The sequence below is a fragment of the Lampris incognitus genome, chromosome 18, assembly GCF_029633865.1.
Source record: "Lampris incognitus isolate fLamInc1 chromosome 18, fLamInc1.hap2, whole genome shotgun sequence".
Taxonomy (NCBI): Eukaryota; Metazoa; Chordata; class Actinopteri; order Lampriformes; family Lampridae; genus Lampris; species Lampris incognitus.
Genome location: NC_079228.1, coordinates 31,631,757 through 31,652,640, shown reverse-complemented (window position 1 = coordinate 31,652,640; position 20,884 = coordinate 31,631,757). Strand labels below are relative to the sequence as shown.

Genomic DNA, 20,884 nt, shown 5'->3' with positions numbered 1-20,884 from the left:
CATGGCTTTAAAATTTCACCATGATCATTCTCGGCCTCGTTTCCTTTGGACCGGAGCACCATTAGCTTCAGTTCAACACTGCTGCATGTCCGTTTCCCACTGCCAAGAACATTTAACTGCAACACTGAATACACACAGTAAAACGCTGCCGAGTCTCTCCCAAGACTTGGATTATAAAGGAAATTCTCCATTCTTCCAGAATACATCGAGCTCATATATCCATTACCTCACCCTGTCAGTTCCCCATTTGTTTAAAGAGCTCAGGCAGGACTGTAAATCGCGGGAGAACGAGCGCTGGGGGACTGCTGAGCGCGCCCAGTCCTTCCATCCCGCTAACATTTCATTCTGAAACACCTCCAGCAGCTTGGACGGAAATTGAACGACGTGTTGGGGGAGAAACATTTATTACCAACAGGAGACAATCCATAAGCTGGGGTCAGGGAGAAGTGAGGGAGGGGGTAATGGCGTTACATTGCACAAAATTGAACATTTCTGTTTGAAAACAAAACAAAACATGTGGGTACTGTAAAGGCTAATGATGCAAGTCTTTCTGGGCACTCGGTGCAAAGCACACAGTCAGAGCAGAGGTTTTGGTCCTCAGTAAAGGAGAGGGCTACCCGATCACTTTGGTTGAGAGGGTGGAGAAGGGTAAAATCTGGGAAGTGTTTGTTATGTGTATATGTGAGATTGTTGCCGTTAGCTTGACACCAGTTCGATTTTAAAATCCAGTTCGTGACGATTACAAGTCTTATGTGGTTAGTACAGATGACAGCCAAATGGGACTGAAACCAGCTTTCCAAAAAGCGTTCTACCACAAAGATCAACTTTACACCAGCTTCGGAGTTTCTTAAAGAGTTTACACGCCCAGAATACTTTGGATGTTAGTACACTCTCCATTTTAGTACAATTTTATACATCTTCAGTGATACAATACTCCTGGTTACCAGTACATGGACGCATCTGTAGCTTGTAATATCGATGTAACCCAATGTGTTTGGGCTCCAAATAAACATCTGGATGATATCAGTTTATTCTGGCTTGGCTAAACAGGGTATGGTGTGTTCACGCACAAATTGGGATATTAACATCCATGTAAATGCATGACCACTAACATCCTGTAAGACCGGTTGGAGCTAAAACCCAAGTCAGTGTTTTTACATATGGGCCATCTTCACATCACTACCTCTGACATGTTCTTATGAAACATAAGCGGAATATGGGAGTCCAATATGCCGTAGGTGTTATAACAGGAAGCTGTGTGTTTGAATGTGTGTGTATGCGCGGGTGCATACGCTGTTTGCGTCCAAACTTGTCTCTCCTCCAACCTTATGACCGGGCCTGCTCAGAGTCCTTCCTGGTCTGCTCCTCTCGATCCACTCCATCCACGAGTGCCGTGTCCAGGTGCACCTCCTCTTTGTCCAGGGTTCCCACCACCGGGGTTCTCCTTCTCCTTCCTCCTCTGACCCCACCTCCCCCCTCGGCCGCCTCATCCTCCTCTTCCTCGTTGTCCTCCTCCTCCCAGGCCTCCGTGTCTTGGCTGGCAGAGTCGGTGCAGGTGGAGGAGAGGGAGGAGAGCTTGTGGCGGAGCTCGGCCTGGGTGGGCACCTGAAGGCTGATCTCTGTGGTGAAGGACTCCACGTCAGGACCTGAGAGAAAGGGAGCGAGAGAGAGAGAGAGAGAATTTTGAATTTAAAAGAGACATTTATTGTAGTGTTTACATGTTTTATATGGATTCAATTTAAAAAAATAAAAATAAAAACTGAAAATGATCAGAAGTGAAGCTCTAAGGAGTCCTCCTGGATAGAACACAAAACATGGCCGATCCCCCAGGTAAACAAAAAAGTGTCCAGATCCTCCGTCCTCAAATTCATTCCTAAAATAAGCTGCGAGCAGGCCTGCCATCACATGGGGGGGAGGGGGTCCACGGACCCTTGACCTTGGATCTTGATTGTTCTTGCTTTTCATATTGGTGGCTTTGTTGTTCCTGACAAGAAACTGAGTAGGGCAAGCGCCTTCTTCCTCCTGGCCTCGTACCTGGGACCAACAATAAAAATCTCAAAATTACACCCTTCCTCTTTACTATAAAATCACCCCTCTAACTGGGAAAATATACCCACCAAACTACGACACTAAACAAAAATGTGCTCTAAACGAAAAGGACATCCCTCCCCAGTGCTTGGATCCAGGTGTGCCACCTATCTGTTCATAGCCATCACCCCATGTACAATCCTGCCCTTGAGATCGATCACCCGTCCATTTATTGATGGATGCTTTGTACAGGGACTGCTAACAGCCTTTCGGTGACGAGTCTGGGCCAAAAAAACTCAGCACACCTCGATGTCTTTGTCCCTGCCAGACAGCACAAGTGTGACACTTTAATGCAGGTGTAATATGCATCTTTTTTGTCCGCGGACTCCATCTCCCCGCCAACATTGGAGTTGCGAGGGATACTACGAGCTCCCCCCAGCAGCTGGAGAGACCGTCAGAGAAGGGAACATGTCCTCACGTTAAATCATCCCACTGGTCAGACAGAGTACACTTTTCAACAAATGCTCTGAGGGTCCTGTCAGCTCTCCCAATCTGGCTACTGGTGTCTGTAGTCGATAGCCCAGCTTGATAATACCAGCCTCACTCAAGCTGGACCTCAGGCTGAGTGATGACAGGCTCGGATTCTTTATCCAGGGGTTGAAGAGCAGGGGCTCCTCAAAGAGCCACACCCCTGGAGTTGGTTCGGGTTCCCGTTGGGTTCTGAATATCCCCCAGGACTGCAGCAGCGGCTGGTAAAAAGGTATTGCTGCGGTCGTGTCAGTTTGAGGCTATAAAAGGAAGAGATGTTTATCATAGCCAAGCTGGCTGACATTCCTTAACAGTAGCTTGGCGGTGTTTGGCCAGATGTTCTGTGGGAGTACAGCAGTTTCTGTGCAGCCTGAAACCTGAAAGCTGTTACTCTGGCTGCAATATAAATGAGCCCCTGTCCTTTTTCCTGCACCGGCAGATAGAGAGCAGGCACCTTAGGCCAGGGTTTTCCCGACCACAAACAATCAACAACAGTCTTTTATACTTGTTCTACTAGGCCTCTTGATGGAGGTAAGGCGTTTATTTCGTGCCAAAGGGTCGAGTCAACTAAGTTGTTAGCAAACAGAACTATTCCCCTATATGACAAGTGGTGTAGCAACCATTTCCATGAAGACAGTCAGGCAGGTACCTTTTCCACTGTCCCCTCCCAATTCTTTTTTGTATTCTTCATTGCTTAAAAAAAAAAACCCTAACACTTTCATCCCTTCTTTTCCCCATCGAAGCCCACCCAGCAGGCTGGGGGCTGCTCCCTCACTCCATTTCCCCCCCTGTAAGGCCTCATTCTTGTCCCAATTGACTTTGGCTGAGGAGGCCTTCTTGTAGAACAGCAGGCTGTCCATTAAAAACCTTACATCATGCTGTGTTGTGATGAAGATGGGACATCATCATCCACATAGGCTGACACCACTTGGTAGGTTCTGTTTAATACCAGGTAAAGACATTATAGTTAACTGAGTTCTTATTTTGCAAAGAATTGGCTCAATGACTAGTGAATATAGCTGCCCTGAAATAGGACAACCCTGCTTAACCCCACTCCTAACTGGAAGTGGTCGACTTAACCAACCACCCACTTTAACCAAACATGAAGCAGTGTGATACAGAAGCCCTACCAATGACATAAACCCCTCACCAAAACCAAAAGCCCCAAGTGTAGAAAATAAAAAAAACATGATCAACCCGGTCAAATCCTCTCTTGATCCAATGTAAAATTCCCACACTGACATTGTAGATATTGCACAAATAGAAAACATCTCTCATTAAAAAAAGTTTGCCCAGGGGTTTCCAGGTGGCATGGTGGTCTATTCCATTGCCTACCAACATGGGGATCGCTGGTTCGAATCCCCGACACAATCGGCCGTGTCTGCGGGTGGGAAGCTGGATGTGGGTATGTGTCCTGGTCGCCGCACTAGTGCCTCCTCTGGTTGGTCAGCGCGCCTGTTCAAGGGCGAGGGGAACTGGGGGGGATAGCGTGATCTCCCACACGCTATGTCCCCCTGGTGAAACTCCTCACTGTCAAGTGAAAAGAAGCGGCGGGCGTCTCCACATATATCGGAGGAGGCATATTGTAGTCTGCAGCCCCCCCCCCCCCCCGGATCGGCAGAGAGGGTGGAGCAGCGACTGGAACGGCTCGGAAGAGTGGGGTAATTGGCCGGATACAATTGGGGAATAAAAGGGGGGAAAAAGTATCAAAAACTCAGCAACACTCACTCTCACACACCCAACTCCCAGCATGCAACAGCAGAGAGAGAGAAAGCGGGGGAAGGGAGGCAGGCAGATAGACAGATTTACACTGGGTCATTTGAAGGAAACCCCCTCGTGCTTTGTTAGAAGTTCATCATTGCAGTTTCACAATAGTACAATACAGGTTAGTATGCATGGGTAGTTAGATGACTTTGGTGTTCTGTGTGTGTGTGTGTGTGTGTGTGTGTGTCCACTCATGCACATACAATACATCTGTGTATGTATGGCCCACCATACCCATGACAGGCGAAGCAGCGCTGTTATCCTCTCCCCCAGAGTGTAGAAAGACGTCCAGGGCCTCGTGGTCGGACATGTCCATCAGATCCATCTGCTCCAGCATGTCCACGTTCACCTCCATGGACGACATGCTGCCTATCGGCTCTGGAAACGGCACCACAAGAAGATAGAAGTGTTAGCCTATCGCAATCCTACCAAACCCAGAATGCGACAGCAAGGGGCTGAGTCCAGGAAGCGTGGCGTTCGTGTGTTAGTACCCCCGGAACTCGCCAAGCAAGAAGCAAATGGGGACATGGAAGCTGAATGGCATTTTGAATGGGCAAGCAGGGTTCATGTGTGTGTTAAGGGGATGGTTGTTTTACTTGGAAAGCACAGCGATGTGTTGTATATGTAAATAACACACAGACTGATTATCAAAATGAATGTTTAGTTAAGGACTATGTGTTTCTAGCAACATCCGGAAACACCGATTTCCAAAATGGAGCGCTGGCAGATGCTTAGTTAAGGACAGCCGTGCTCATGTGCCAGGGCTGGGTCTTCCTTAAAGGAAAATTCTGTGGTTTTTGTTTGTTTTATTTTACAACCCGGGTCTTATTTTCCTAGATTTTGCCATCGTGAGTGTTTATGATATGGTTCAGCTCACCGGCTTCATTCTGTAGACAGGAGCACTGCTGTACACAAGTTTACGAAGGGCATCTTATGGGGAAACTGAACACAAGCCTTAAATCTGTCCTTTCAACTATACTGACAGGAAACAACAACTAGTGCCCCAGTCAGACCGCCGACAGGATTTCCCATCATCTATGACCTCCCAGCTTTCTGAGTAGCTAGTTGGTGTTTACTACTGACTACAGTAAGTACAGGCTGATGATTCCTACAAGTTGAACACTGAAGTATAGCTCAACAATATGGGACATTTTGGGTAATAACTTGCACTTTCCACTATGTGGTTCAGATAGCTGGTTTGAATTGGACTTCCTGAAACACGTCTGATGCTTGTGTTCAGTTGCAGTGTCAGAGTACAGCTTTGGTCTGGCATCCAAAATCTCCACAATGAAGCCTGTAGGTAAAACGATATTACAACCGACATGCAGGACGGAAACGAAAAACTATGAAAATAAGACCCAGGTTGTAGAAAATAGGAATTTCACTTTAAGCATCTTAACCAGTTCATCTTCTCTCGACAAATATATCCTTCCATCCATTATGCAAGCCGCTTATCCTGCACTCAGGGTCGCGGGATGCTGGAGCCTATCCCAGCAGTCACTGGGCGGCAGGTGGAGAGACACCCTGGACAGGCCGCCAGGCCCTCACACAGGGCTGACACACACACACACACACACACACACACACACACACACACACACACACACACACACACACACACACACACACACACACACACACACACAAATGCACACATTCACACCTAGGGACAATTTAGTACGGCTGATTCACCTGACCTACATGTCTTTGGACTGTGGGAGGAAACTGGAGCACCTGGAGGAAACCCATGCAGAGGACGACCTGGGATGACACCCAAGGTTGGACAACCCCGGGGTTCGAACCCAGGACCTTCTTGCTGTGAGGTGACCGCGCTATATATTTGAACAAAGTCACTCTCATGACATTTTTTGGTGAAAACCAGCACTTGTCCATTAGGGTTACCGGCAGTATTCACTACAAAACGCTGAGGGCTCATTCCACATACAGTCAGCGGAAGCCGTTCTGGGGCAGCTGAGTTAAGTTGCTGCTGTTTTCACATCGTTTAACATGGAGGCAGCACTACAGCATTATGGGAAGAGGGCGGTCGGTTCTCTCACCGCACATTTTCTCTCTTGATGCTTCACGTGGATGAAGTTGAATCGACGACACCAAATCTTGAAAACGTAAGCTTGCGTCGCCTCACTAGTGTGTACCCTGCACAGTTGATGCGTGTACCAGCTGTTGGGCTCCGGTCCTGGATTCACCACCTTGCAGGGGGCGCCCCCCGCCCCCATAGCCCCCCCCCTACATCATAATGATGTGGTGCATGCGTCACAAACAGCCAGAGGGGAGAAGTGTGTGTGTGTGTGTGTGTGTGTGTGTGTGTGTGTGTGTGTGTGTGTGTTTGTGGGGGGGTGGGGAGGGTGCCAGCACATGAGGATAGAGCGAAATGATTGGTCGGCACACAGCAGTGAAAGGGAATGCCATTGGCTACCATACCTCAAGGAAATGAGGAGAGCAGAGGAGGGCGGCACAGGGAAGGAGAGCAGAACAGAGTGAAGAGAGAGAAAGAGGGGAGTGTTATTTCTATCGGAGACTCACCCCGGGAGTCCCCAGGATGATTCATCAATACCGACACGCACGCACGCACTCGCACGCACACACAGGCAGGAGCGTATGCAGAGATTCACACAAAACTCCACAATACCATGCACCTTATACACACAGATCTCTTCACACATGGATAAACTAAACACACACACACACACATGTCTGAATGGATGACATGTATGTACACACACAAACTGCTCATGTATACAGGACACACACTCTGGATGTGAAACTGTACACATACACATACTATAGTCCCTGCACGGTCACATTTTACACACACAGCCTGGTGATATAAAGTGCTTCCATCCATCTATTCTGTCTTTCTGTGCGAGACAGCCTCTTTCCCTCACACCGAGACACATCTCAGACTAGAAGGACCCGGGTTCAAAGCTCGCTAATGACTTCTCAGTGTGTAGCCTCCTCTCAAACAATTCTCCATGTCTAGACTGCCCGCGGCACAATTTCCTGCAAGTATCAGTCGCATAAAACAGAAGAAGATATTCACCACAACACTGAGGGTTTGTTTTCTTCTTGCACTCATAGTAAATTAAAACACAGCTACATATGTGGACTGAAACACAAACATGCATGCAAACACAGACACATGGGTGATACACAGAAGCACACACACACACACACACACACACACACACACACACACACACACACACACACACACACACACACACACACACACACACACACACAGAGAGAGTTTATGCGGAGAAAGCCCTGGTTTAATGAATCATTTGGGCTTGTTACTCCGGGGCTATTCTTCCTTTAACCCCGCCACAACCTTGCCTAAAATCTGCCCCTGCTGGGAAGGCCTATCTCACCTGCAGTCGTTCTGCATTTTGAGGGTGTGTATGTGTGTGTGTGGGACCCTGGAGACAGGTTCCTGCTGGCTCAGTTTTTCAATAAAGCTGTGACCCTTCTCTCCCCCCCCCCTTCCTCTCTCTATTGGTTTTTTTTGGTCACTCTATTCACTCTACCCCATAGCCACCAGCACTGTTTTGAGTGGCACCAGTTTACTTTAGGGGGTATGTGGCTACATTAAGGACCACCACAGTCTAAATGTGTGCGGTCTTTTTCAGCTATCGCACACTCGCCTCAACTGGATTTTCCCATAAATAAATAATAATGACTCCTACGGATGAAGAGGCATATTCATAGTCTGAAATGTTTTGAACGGCCCACCTACTTTCTGTAGGTGGGCTGCACAGTCAGCCCACATCATTTCAGGCGGGGAAGTCACACATCAGTTGTGTTGATGTGTGACTTCAGGCGGTGAAGTCACACATCAACACAACGCCTTCAGACTCACCGCATAGCGACTTTTACAGGTCACGAGTGTTGAAACATGCTGCTTATCTCATCTTTAAACTACCTCATGCGGCCTTTATTACGCCGGCGGGCTTCAAAAACATGGTTTTTAAAAAGACTGCCTGTTAAACGTTAATTTAACCTACATTTAATGAGGTTAGCGCCGGTAAGATTACACGTTTCTGTCTCAACACAGACCCGTCCAAGAAGCAGCACGAAACCCATCATGCACGTGTCAAGTAAAGAGGGGTTTTTTTTCTGTTTGGGATTTTTTTCCCCCTTTTCCTCCCCAATTACCCCACTCTTCTGAGCTGTCCTGGTTGCTGCTCCTCCCCCTCTGCCGATCCGGGGAGGGCTGTGGACTACCACATATCTCCTCCAATACATGTGGAGTCGCCAGCCGCTTCTTTTCCCCTGACAGTGGGGAGTTTCGCCGGGGGGACGTAGCGCATGGGAGAATCACGCTATTCCCCCCCAGTTCCTCTCCTCCTCTCCTCTCCTCTCCTCTTCTCTCCTCTCCTCTCCTCTCCTCTCCTCTCCTCTCCTCTCCTCTCCTCTCCTCTCCTCTCCTCTCCTCTCCTGAACAGGCACCCCGACTGAGCAGAGGAGGTGCTAGGGCAGCGACCAGGACACATACCCAAATCTGACTTCCTCACCTGCAGACACGGCCAATTGTGTCTGTAGGGATGCCCGACCTAGCCAGGGGTAACATGGGGATTCGAACTGGCGATCCTCGTGTTGGTACGCAACGGAATAGACCGCTACGCTACCCGGAGGCCCCGCTTTTTTTATGTCTTTTTTGAATATTTTGAACTAGTCTGCATTCACAGAGACCGACGAGCTTAGCTTTGAACCAGTAATAAACTTCCACAGACAAATTCCTGTCAGGCCACAACTTCCTCCTGAAATACCTTTTCTTTTAATGTGGCTTAAAGGAAAGAGTCGATCAAAACTTCTGTCTCCATCCTCCCCTTCCCCCATCTGTCCTTACTCCGACATCATCGCTAATAAGCCGCTTGCAGAGGGGTAAGACACGGGGATATATGGGTTAAGGAGGGAGAAAAAGGACAATACAAAGCACCGGGCCAGCACACTCCCATACGTCTTTCTGCAGCAGCCACGTATATCTCATCCAGTCCCTCGTTTCATCGAGTCCTTTGGGGATTTTAGCGCGGGGGTTGTTTTTTTTTTTTGGCAGTAATGTATGAGGTAAACTGCTGCGAGATCCCATTACAATCCCACTGGAAGACTACATTTGTATGCTGCCGTGGCATTTTTCAAAGTAATGGCTCTACTTGTGTGTTTAGTGTCAGCCAGTCGGTGTGCGGAGTCGCGCTGTAGAAAGCTATTACGGCTCAATCTTGAGATATGCAGCTGAAGAGTGGAGGTGGTGGTGGCTGGGTGGAGGGGGGTGGGGTGGGGTGGGGTTAGCTGATAGGATCAGGACTGGGGAATTATTTCATTGGAATGCCATGTGGGTTCACTTCAACTCTCGAAGGCGACGGTGACATTTTTATTCTTTGCTCTCCCAGGCCAAAGGCCACCAGGCGCTTTATTTCTTGTAATCAAAACAGCGACGGAGAGAAGAAAAAAAGCCCCGAGGACCCCTCACATTAAAGTATCATCACCCACCCCACAACCCGCCCTGGCTCACCTCTCCGCTCAGCGATCTGCAGGTAGCCGGTGGACAGGTACTGCTCCATGTCTTGCTGGAAGGCCTCCTCAAAGAACTTCTGCCTGTCCTTCAGTTTGACCTGGGGGGGCGGGACCGCTGCTGGCTCCGCCCCCGGCACCCTCTGCACATGCTCCGAGTCCAGCTCCACTGGGGATGGAGAGGGGGGGGGGGGAAAGAGATAATAGCACCAAAGAGCATAAAAGAAAGAAGAGAGCAAACTTGAGGAAAAATGAGAGGGAGGCGATATCATCAAAAACCACCGAAGAAGTCCTCGCCGACGGTCGCGCGCATGTCCTGCTTACCTGCTCTGTCGGCTGACCGCAGCATCAGAAAAGCTGCTTCTGCTACCATCACATGGAAAACAGGAATCATAAGAAATATGGGGGTACTGGCACAGCGAAGGAGTTATTTTCTCGTTTCGGTGCATGAAACTAACCACATAGCTCAGCCTTGCTTTCTGTTGCAAAAACTGCTGCACACCAAACAAGATCATTAGGAGCCAAAAGACGTCAAAAGTTGCTTCTTTCTAAGATTGTCATAATGACATTTTGAATTGGATATGTCAAAACATTGTTCAGACCCTAGACAGTCTGAAGACGTTACTCGAACCAAAAAGCCCCTCGTGCGTTCTCTGATAAGGGCAAGTTAAACTTCATTCCCGCTCATTTCTGAGCTCTGCATATTTTTTTCCTGAGCTGATGGCGGCGGTACCGGTGAGTACGTCGTCTCACTTCCTCTTTTTCTCCCATTGCACCACACTTTCTTTTTTTGGGGGGGGGGTTCCCCCATTTGTTTCTCCCCAATTGTATCCAGCCAATTACCCCACTCTCCCGAGCCATACCGGTCGCCGCTCCACCTCCTCTGCCGATCCGGGGAGGGATGCAGACTACCACATGACTCCTCCCATACATGTGGAGTCGCCAGCTGCTTCTTTTCACCTGACAGTGAGGAGTTTCCCCAGGGGGACGTAGCACGTGGGAGGATCACTCTTTGGCCATGTTTGCAGGTGGGAAGCCGGATGTGGGTGTGTGTCGTGGTTGCTGCACTAGCGCCTCCTCTGGTTGGTTGGGGTGCCTGTTCAGGGGGGGGGGAGGGGGAACTGGGGGGAATAGCGTGATCCTCCCACGCGCTATGTCCCCCTGGCGAAACTCCTCACTGTCAGGTGAAAAGAAGCGGCTGGCGACTCCACATGTACCGGAGGAGTCATGTGGTAGTCTGCAGCCCTCCCCGGATCAGCAGAGGGGGTGGAGCAGTGACCGGTATGGCTCGGAAGAGTGGGGTAATTGGCCGGGTACAGTTGGGGAGAAAAAGGGTGGGGAAATCCCCCCCCCCTAAAAAAAAAGGTCTATCTTATTGCAAACTCCCCATCTTCCAATGCTGCCTTGTATTTGTTCGGCCCAAATTTCCCAGATGTGCAATGATCTAAACGCTAATAGGTGCTGGCTACAACTGATACAAAGCCAGCCATACTTGTATAACCCCACGTTTCACAGCCCTGGTCCGTCCAGCGATCCCCCCGGCCCTCATTAACTCAGAAGCCTCGTCTCCGGGGCTGCAGAACACGGTCGCTACAGCCTGGCGCCTACTGGCCTCCTCTGCTGTGTACGCTCCAGTTAACCGAGACCTCTCCTCACTTCCTTACATCACGCCGCCCCACCCTTCAAGTACCGACTGGAGCCAACGGGAAGGTTCGGGGCTTGTGGAGGTTCGACGCCATTGATCACAGTGTACACCCCCCCTCCCCCCAAAAAGCAGCATCTGTGTGGATCTTCCTTTTGAAATGTAATGAGAAGAGTATGCCATCACTGCTGTAGTGAGGGGGGACAACAGGCCGGGGACTCCAACCTGGGCGCTTCTTTATCTTGTAGTGAAGGTTTACTTGGTTGTCAATTAATTTAAAAAAAATGAATTTTCAATAAAATATAGGTGTCACTCAGAAAAACAACGGTCTTTAATCCTTGATTATTAATACGCTTTGTAGTCGAGCGATTCTGGTCTCATGTTGCTTACAGAGAATTCTGCGTGGCTTTACATCACAGCAGTAAACGCCTCGTCTCTCCTTCATGGCCTCACGACGCAGCTTCATAGTTGTTTAAACCGCCGGCTTTTGCAACGAGAGGGGGACGATTAAACATGCTGTTCCACGGTTCTGTTGAGGTGATTGGCCGAGACAAGGGATTTTCTAGATTTTGACTGGTCGAGGCAGGGCTCCGGCGCAGACTGTGATTGGTCCAGACAGAGCCCTTGGATCTGTCCTGGCCAATTAGGATGTCCAGGCCGTGGGCGTGGACGGCGCTGTGCAGGAAGCAGCACATTACCGAGACACAGGGACACCAACATACATGCCCCGTGAACCAAGCAAGGACTCTGTGTGTGTGTGTGTGTGTGTGTGTGTGTGTGTGGGTGTGTATGTGTGTTTTCTGATGTCTGATTGTGGGTTTAACTGAGTCACACTGTGTGTGTGTGTGCATGTGTGTGTGTGTGTGTTCTTGTTCTGCTGTATCTGTCAGGACCTGTTTGAGTTTTTTTATCATAACAGTGAGGATGTTTCTACAAAGCGAGGACATGTTTGCCACTTTGCCAAAGGTATTTTAGGATTTGGTTTCGGTTTAAGGTCAGAATTGGGATTAGGTTAAGGCTTGGGGAAAGTTTCAGATTAGGCACATAGTTCTGCTGGTTAAGGCTAGAGTTAGGGGCTAGGGGATGAATATACTCAGTGAGGGCCCTCATAAGTATAGAAAATGGGCGGCACGGTGGCCCAGTGGTTAGCGCTGTCGCCTCACAGCGAGAAGGTCCTGCGTTCGAACCCCGGGGTTGTCCGACCTCGCGGGTCATCCCCGGCCGTCCTCCGTGTGGAGTTTGCATGTTCTCCCCATGTCGGCGGTGGGTTTTCTCCGGGTGCTCCGGTTTCCCCCACCATCATAAAGACACGCGTGTTAGGGTTGATACTGTCTGTGCCCCTGGCCGAGGCGTTGCAAGAGGAACGGGAGTTGGTCCCCGGGTGCTGCACGGCGGCTGCCCACTGCTCCTAGCTACACAGCTAGCATGGGTTAAATGCAGAGAGGAATTTCCCTATGGGGATCAATAAAGTATATCAAAATAAAAATGTTAAAAAAAATGGTGTGTGTTTTCCTATATCTGGTGAGTGTGTGTGTGTGTGTGTGTGTTTGTATTCCTGTGTTAGGTGTACATGTAGGCATGTGTGTATGTGAATATGTACTGTATATTATGTGTGAGTATGTATGTATCGTGTTTGTGTTTCAGTGTATGCCAGTTTGTGTTCTGTGTATATTTACTGTGATGGCCGCTCCCGGTCCAGGCCCACCCCAGTCCTGAGTCCTGTCCGGTTTTCCTCGATTACCCATTTCCCTCAGAGCTTCTGTTGATTTTTCCGTTACGTGTCTGTGTGTTTAAGTTCGTCTGTTCGGTCCGTCGGTTGTCAGAGCGTGTTGTCATGTGTCCTTGTGTGATCCTGACACCCTCGTGTCTCCTGCCATTAAACCTTTTGTATCCCCTGTTACCGCATCTGCATTTGGGTCCTCAGTTCCTGCACCCTCCTTGACATGTAGTGTGACTGTGTGTGTGTGTGTGTGTGTGTGGGTAGGTGGGGGGGGGGCTGCACGTGTGTGGGTGTATGCACTCTTATCCTCCCATGTGTCTGGGCATCGCTACAGCTCGGAGTCTCAGACGGGCCGCTCAGTGGTGCCGTCTCGCTGCGACTGATCAGACCGTTACGTAAGACCACTCCCAGACAATCACAGCACATCCCTACAGAAGCCAGACTGCCGTTTTACACTTTAAAATAAACCTACAAAACAAAATCAACTGACACATGCCTGCTCGCTTTCACAACTGACTTTCGGTCAGATTTTAAGGATGGTGTACTAGAGGGGTACCGTGGCAGTTTCTGTCTGAGTAGGTCAATTTTCTGCACTCGACACGATCCAGGAACCTAGAAATGGCGTGGTTAACAGCTCCCACTGAAACCAACGTAAAGCTGCAAGCTGCACAGCCTCCCTTTTACCTGGATCCCAGTGCTTCCGGTTTTCCTGTGGAAAATTGATGCAAAATGTAAAATCTCCCTTATTTTCACTGATAGCATCTTGGCAGATGATGGCAAACAGGTATGACCAGCCACAAGTTGTATAATGACTGATAGAGCAAACAAGCCTTTTTTTAGTGAGTGCAAATGCCTTTTTCTTTGTGCCTCAGAATAACAAATGGATTGGGATAGAAATGAAGACAACTAAAACTTCAAAATGTAGTCCTCTTCCTTGAAAGACCATCATAGAGGACCACAGCAGAGATAATACATGCTTTGCAGTGCTTTCATTGTCAGTTATAATTATGATCTTAAACTATAACTTCAAATATAGCCGCAGGCTGCAACTGGCAGGGTCCACGCACTTAGCACAGTACACTGTAATATGTAAGCTTAGTGAAAACTCCTGAACACGTGTCTCAAATTTCAGGTTGATATCTTAACGTGTTCATGACTCATTGCAGAGTTTGGAGAATTAGCCGTTTTGATAAAAATTGATGGACTTGTATGGCATCCGGGTAGTGTAGTGGTCTATTCTGTTGCCTACCAATATGGGGATCGCCGGTTCGAATCCCTGTGTTACCTACGGCTTAGTCGGGTGTCCCTACAGACGTGTCTGCGGGTGGGAAGCCGGATGTGGGTATGTGTCCTGGTCACTGCACTAGCGCCTCCTCTGGTCAGTCAGGGAGCCTGTTCGGGGGGAGTGGGAACTGGGGAGAATAGCGTGATCCTCCCATGCGCTACGCCCCCCTGGTGAAACTCCTCACTGTCAGGAGAAAAGAAGAGGCCGGCGACTCCACATGTATCAGAGGAGGCATGTGGTAGCCTGAAGCCCTCCCCGGATCGGCAGAGGGGGTGACCGAGCCGGCTCGGAAGAGTGGGGTAATTGGCCGGATACAATTGGGGAGAAAAAGGGGAACCCCCCCCAAAAAACAAACATTGATAGGCTTGTATAATGAAACCATATGGAATATCAAAAATCCAAAAAGGTATCTTTTTCCAGCTTGGTCCAGAGATGCTCTGTGTCAAATTTCATGCCAACTGCTCAAAATTTGTAGTATTGGGGAAAACAAAACAGATTTGGACAAAATTCAAAATGGCGGAAAATCTAAAATCTATCACAATGCAGTCTTTGACTTAATACAAGCTTCAGAAGAATGAAAACATGCCACTTGCATGAATTGCCACAAAGTTAGAAGTTTGAATTGGACACCTTGGACTTGAACCAGCAACCTTAAAATTCCCAAAGGAGGTAATTTACCAACTGTGCCTCCGGGGAGACATGGCAACCCACACACCTTCTTACAAATCGATGTGATGGCATCCCATTTGCCAGACTGGGATATTTTTGTCTGTTTAAGCTTACACACAACTTATTCACAACAATTAAAGTGTTGGTGATAAAATTTATGGTGAAAAAAAAAAATCACACTCCATTCTGCTGGATTTGATTCGCCGGTACCCAGCGGTTTCTGAACTGCCTCCGAGGTCCTAACATCCTAACATCCAGTTCCTAACAAGGTCCGAACAAGTGACGTGATATAAACAACGTCATGCCCGCGAAATTTGTCGCAGTAAATTTGTTCCGGCCGGGGAAAAAGTTCCGGATGACGCGACAATGGCGTTCTAATCAGCTGTTCGGTAGCGTTCGTTAAGGGGTAGAATTTTTAGTGGCAGCTTTGCTAGGGCGGTTACTATGAAAGGTGGCTGGTGAGCGCTCGTGCATTAACGTGAGGTTTTTTGCTTGTCACGAGACGTCATTTCACCTCAGACTACAAGAGCGCGAGTTGGACAGACGCATATCTCCCACCTCTGGCTATATTTGCTGTTTTCAAAGACACTGCATTGCTTTTGTGGACGTAATCCTCATCAGTTCTACTGTTATTTATATTATTGACAAGCGATTGAAATTAACGTTGCTTTTTAATACTTTGGTGTCTGTAAACTTAACAGTTAGCTAGTCTCTACCGATCGCGATAGCTATAGTCAGACATTAGCTTGCTAGCAGCTAGATAATGTACATATTGTAACCGGTTATTGTCTTGCCCGGTGCGGGATTCGATACGGGTTGTACTGCACCACAAGGCGACATCGCTAACCGCTCGGCTAAAGGGTCGGACCCGTTAGCTAGGGGCTAACGTGTCTTATTAGTAGTTTACAATATTATTATTTTCACGTATGTAGAGGTATAATTTTTTGCGACTAAATCTCTAAAAATCTTTACAGGAGTCTAATATTGGAACTTTTAAAATTTCCATCAGTTAAGTTGCTCTTTATAACTTTTTTACCTTCATGTTTAATAAACTAATCAAATGCATTTCATTTCATCGTTCATGATTTCATTACACAGTTAATGCATTACTTTGGTGCATGCTGCCACCTACAGGAGGCTATAGGAGAGTGCAAGGCGGTACATTAGGATCTTGCCATAGAATAGGTTTTGCCCCATTTTGTGTCTTGACTGCCTCCGAGGTCCTAACGTCCTAACATTCAGATCCTAACAAGGTCCGAACAGCACTCCGAACAAGTGACGTGATATAAACAACGTCATGCCCGCGAAATGTGTCGCAGTAAATTTGTTCCGGCCGGGGAAAATGATGAAAAGATAAACGAGTAGAGAAGAAATGGATATATTGTATGTTTCTTCCTTCTTTTTCCTCCTTTTCTTTCCCCCTTCCCCCCTTTCCTTTCTTCCCCCCCCCCAGCCGTGTCTTTTGCCCGATTTTATTCTACTACAACCACTCCTAAGACTACTAAATACAACCACAGCTAGTACAACTACTATTTCTAAAAATCAGAATTTGTGTTCTTGTATGTGAAGTTTTCATCTTATGATAGAGTCGCAAAACTCACAATTACATCCACACACTTGGTGAGACAGAGCAACGTTTAAAATACAACAGATGTGGCAAGCAAACAGTAAAAATAAAATAAAAATAAAACAAATCCCACAAAACTTGTGTCATACAAAAAAAAAAGCAGACATGGAGAGAGGAAGAGATCAACCTGCCCACACTCACACACACACAAAGCTCGATGGTGGGAAAGCATGATAGGGTATCTTTGGCAACACAGCATTCTTGTGATAACGTGAGTTTGAATCTTGGGCTGATGCTTTGCTGCCTGACACAGCGCCGCTTCGCTCCCCGTCTCCCTCTTATCTGCCCGCCAGCCTCCTCTAAATCAACTCAGTCCTCTGGGGGAGTGTTGGAATGTGCTACTGGAAACAAGCCGCACAGAGTGGGCACCATCACAAAGACCCGTCCCCCTGAGGAAACAGACCGGAATCTAAATGGTCTCTCAGCAGATGGACACACACACACAGACACACACAAACAAACAAAGAAGGGAACAATGGTGTCCCCCTGGAGTTATCTCATCAGGACTTCCACACCATCTCTCTCTCTCCCTCTATCATATAACTAGCTACCCACCCTCCTCACAGCAGCCCTCCCTCTCTCACCAGCCCTCCCTCTCTCACCAGCCCTCCCTCTCTGCTGGTGTGCATGAGCGCGTGCACATGCACATGTTTGCGCCCATGCGGAGGTGTGTGATAGTACAGATGCGTGGTCGGCTGCCAGAGGCTAACCTATTCAATTAGGCCCCGCTGGGAGCCTCTTCTCTGGTTGTCAGATAGTACAGGGAGTATAGTGTGGGGTCATTGAGAGGGGAGGGAGAGGGGGAGGGGGAGAGAGCAAACCCAGAGAGAGCAAGAGAGTCCAGAGACAGAGAGCGAGAGAACAAGAGAGAGAGCAAACCAAGAGAGAGGGAGAGAGAGAGCAAGAGAGAGAGCAAACCCAGAGAGAGGGAGAGCAAACCCAGAGAGAGGGAGGGAGAGAGAGAGAGAGAGCAAACCCAGAGAGAGAGAGAGAGAGCAAACCCAGAGAGAGAGAGGGAGAGAGAGAGAGAGAGCAAACCCAGAGAGAGAGAGGGAGAGAGAGAGAGAGACTTAACTATTTTTCTTATTCCCGTTTTTCTTCCTATTTTTCCTCCCTGTTAAAGGTGTTTTTTAGGGGGGGTTGTTCCTTATCTGATGCGAGGGTCTCAGGACAGGATGTTGTGTTGCTGTAAAGCCCCCTGAGGCACATTTGTAATTTGTGATATTGGGCTGTACAAATAAAACTGACTTGAACTACGGGTTGAAGACAGACGACTCACAAGGCAGCGGGATCCTGCCTTTTCATCGTTTTGACTCTTAAGTTCGTTATTTCCATCTCCTCCACTCACCTCATGTACCTCACATGCGTGTGTGTGTGTGTGTGTGTGTGTGTGTATGATTCAATCTACATTAAACAGTCAGGTTTTGAGAATTTCTGCATAGTTCACATAAAAAGGCTCCCTGAGTAATTTCAATAAATAAAATATTAAAACTGCATAGCAATACATGGATATCATATGAATATCACAACACAAGGCTAGATATGAGCTGGGATTGTGGACATGGTAGCATCATGATATGACATAAGTCTTGTCTTTACCTGGTTCAAAAGGCTGTATCACAGCAAAGAGGAGCTATTTTCTGAACTTTTTGGACTGTTCTAGCTGTTGTATTATTTGTCGCTACCTGTTTGGACATCATATCCTCATTACTAATGACTGCTTATCAAAGACGTCATTGTGTAAATATTTTGTGAGAGCACCAATAGTCACCTCTACAATATCACGGTATTCAGTCAAACATATTATGGTATTTGATTTTGTCCATATCATCCAGCCCTAATATATGATATGTGATATAATGATGACCATTTTGATAATATTACATTATTTTCCACGCAGTGGAAACAAATAAGATGTAATTCACATGCCGTATATTGTCACAGTCGTCCAAAGACGACGCTTGTTGACCTCGGCCAGAAACTGGGTCTGGGTACTGAGGTTTCCATCGTCAGCACACCCGCCCGACAGCACAATTATCATCATTTAATGGGGGGGGGGCTTTTTGGTCTTGTCGACCCTCATTAGAGTACAAAACCGCCTGCCTATCTTCTGAAATTCTCTCCCCTCTTCTTGCTAATCTCCTCTCCCTCCCCATCCCTCCCCCTCTTTTCTTCGTCATCATCCTGACGACCATAGCTTTCTACGCATGTTAGCCATGGCGGCTATTTTTAGTGCTAGCCCGCAGGATTAAGTCTATGGCCATGATGACTTTAAGAGCATGAGTCATTAAAGCTCCCAAGTTCCACCCTTACAGGCCGGAGTGTGCGTGCACGCACACACACACACACACACACACACACACACACACACACACACACACACACACACACACACACACACACACACACACACACACACACACACACACACTCCCCCTTGCCTATTAGCACAGCACATATTTATATATGACATGATTCATATGTACAGTGTTGGATCACATGATGCATTGGCTCATCACAAATGATGTTAGTCACAGAGGATGCTGTCAGATTGAATAGCCCATCATCATGCTGGCCCATTACCAAGACCAACCTATATTTATATATTTACAGCACGCGCACATAGAACACTACCGTCGCTGCCTCGAGCTGACGGTCGGCTCTGCGGCGAATGCAGGGTTTCTCCTCAAAATGTGATTTCATCCATTTCAAAAACACCTGTTGCTAAACAAAAGCCGGTATGAAAGCGCGGCCGGGTATTGAATATCGCCGGAGTCAGCAGCGACTTCGAGCCGTTTTTACAAAATTAACATTTTAGAGGTTTCATTCACCGCCGTGACGTTTCTCTGCTCTCAAATCAAGATAAAATCTGCTTTCCAACCTGGTGCACCTACTCCGCCTATCCTCCGCCACACGGCGACGCTGTCAGACGCAGACCGACCGGCTGTGACGTGTCGGGCCGGTCGGTCATCGACAAAACCCCCAACTTACTTGTGTGAAAAGGGCCACGTCTCCCGTCCACTGGCGCTGTGCCGCTGGGCGGGCGGCGGAGTGCACAGAGCACGAGCCCGCCGTGTGGTTTTGAGTTCAGCTCGTGACACCTACGCACGCAGCAGGTCGCCCGAGCCGTCTCTAAACCGCGTTTCCCCCCAACTTCAACCGTACTCTTTCTAAACCCATAGAAAATGGGGGGGGGGGGATATCATAGATAATACTGAGTTAACTGATTTTACCTGTCCAGATGTCTGCTTGCCTGGAAGTAATGTGATCATTTCATCATAATGAAATCATTGTTGTATGTAATCCACTCAATCAACATCCGCTACCTTGTAGCTTACTGCAGGAAGCAAAGCCCACAGGAAAAGGCTGGTACGTTTATGTGGTTGTGTGCAAAGTGTACTTAATATATGTACGTGTACTTGCACGTGTGTGTGTGTTTGTGCATGTGCATATATGAATGCGTCTGCATATTTTTCCGTTAGAGAGCATGCATCTATTTTTGTTTGAGCTTGGTTGCGAGTTTGTGTGGCTCTTTAAGCATCTATGTGTGTTTGTGTGTGGGTTAGCAGACGCCCTTGAATATGGTGCAAAATAAATAAAACAAGCAGAGGGCAGCGCATAGAACAGCCCCTCCATCTTTCACTCCGACATACTCAATCCACCGCATAACAGGGCCGTTAACACTGTCGCGCACACACCCACGCAAATCCACTCCCCTGCTACTTTGTGTGTTGTGCTGTTTTGAGTGTGTCTCATTTAGACGATTCACAATTTATATAAGTGTGTATTTACTTGGTGTGTGTGTGTGTGTGTGTGTGTGTGTGTGCAAGAAAGCACTGAACCCATCGCAGCATAATAACTGCTAATGGCTGATGATTACAGGCAATGAGGACCACGGTTCACGGCTGAACGCTGGCTTGCAGCACCGCCACACTTCGTGAAAGCAAGGGGAGAGTATTTAGGATGGCCCCCTTCCAGCTCAAACATAATCTACTTATAAAGTGAAGCGTCTCAGATACGAATAAATACTCACTGACTACCTACAGCCTCAAAATTGAAATTTTGCTCATATTAATTTCTTCTGCATCATTC

General features: G+C 47.9%; 1 protein-coding gene across 1 annotated transcript; it reads right to left on the bottom strand.

Annotated features, from left to right (window-relative positions):
• Positions 1-396: 396 nt before the first annotated feature.
• dtnbp1b (dystrobrevin binding protein 1b) lies at positions 397-19,836 on the bottom strand. The gene is made up of 4 exons (XM_056297910.1): positions 19,784-19,836; positions 9,851-10,018; positions 4,555-4,698; positions 397-1,646 (listed from the first exon to the last, which is right to left on the bottom strand). Coding segments are annotated over exons 1-4 (633 nt in total). The 5' UTR covers positions 19,785-19,836; the 3' UTR covers positions 397-1,326.
• Positions 19,837-20,884: the final 1,048 nt, after the last annotated feature.

Excerpts from the sequence above, each read along its gene's own strand:
- dtnbp1b (XM_056297910.1), bottom strand. Across the intron at positions 4,699-9,850 it reads GCAGATCGCTGAGCGGAGAG|AGCCGATAGGCAGCATGTCG; the intron begins GTGAGCCAGGGC and ends TGCCGTTTCCAG. Across the intron at positions 1,647-4,554 it reads CGCTGCTTCGCCTGTCATGG|GTCCTGACGTGGAGTCCTTC; the intron begins GTATGGTGGGCC and ends CCTTTCTCTCAG.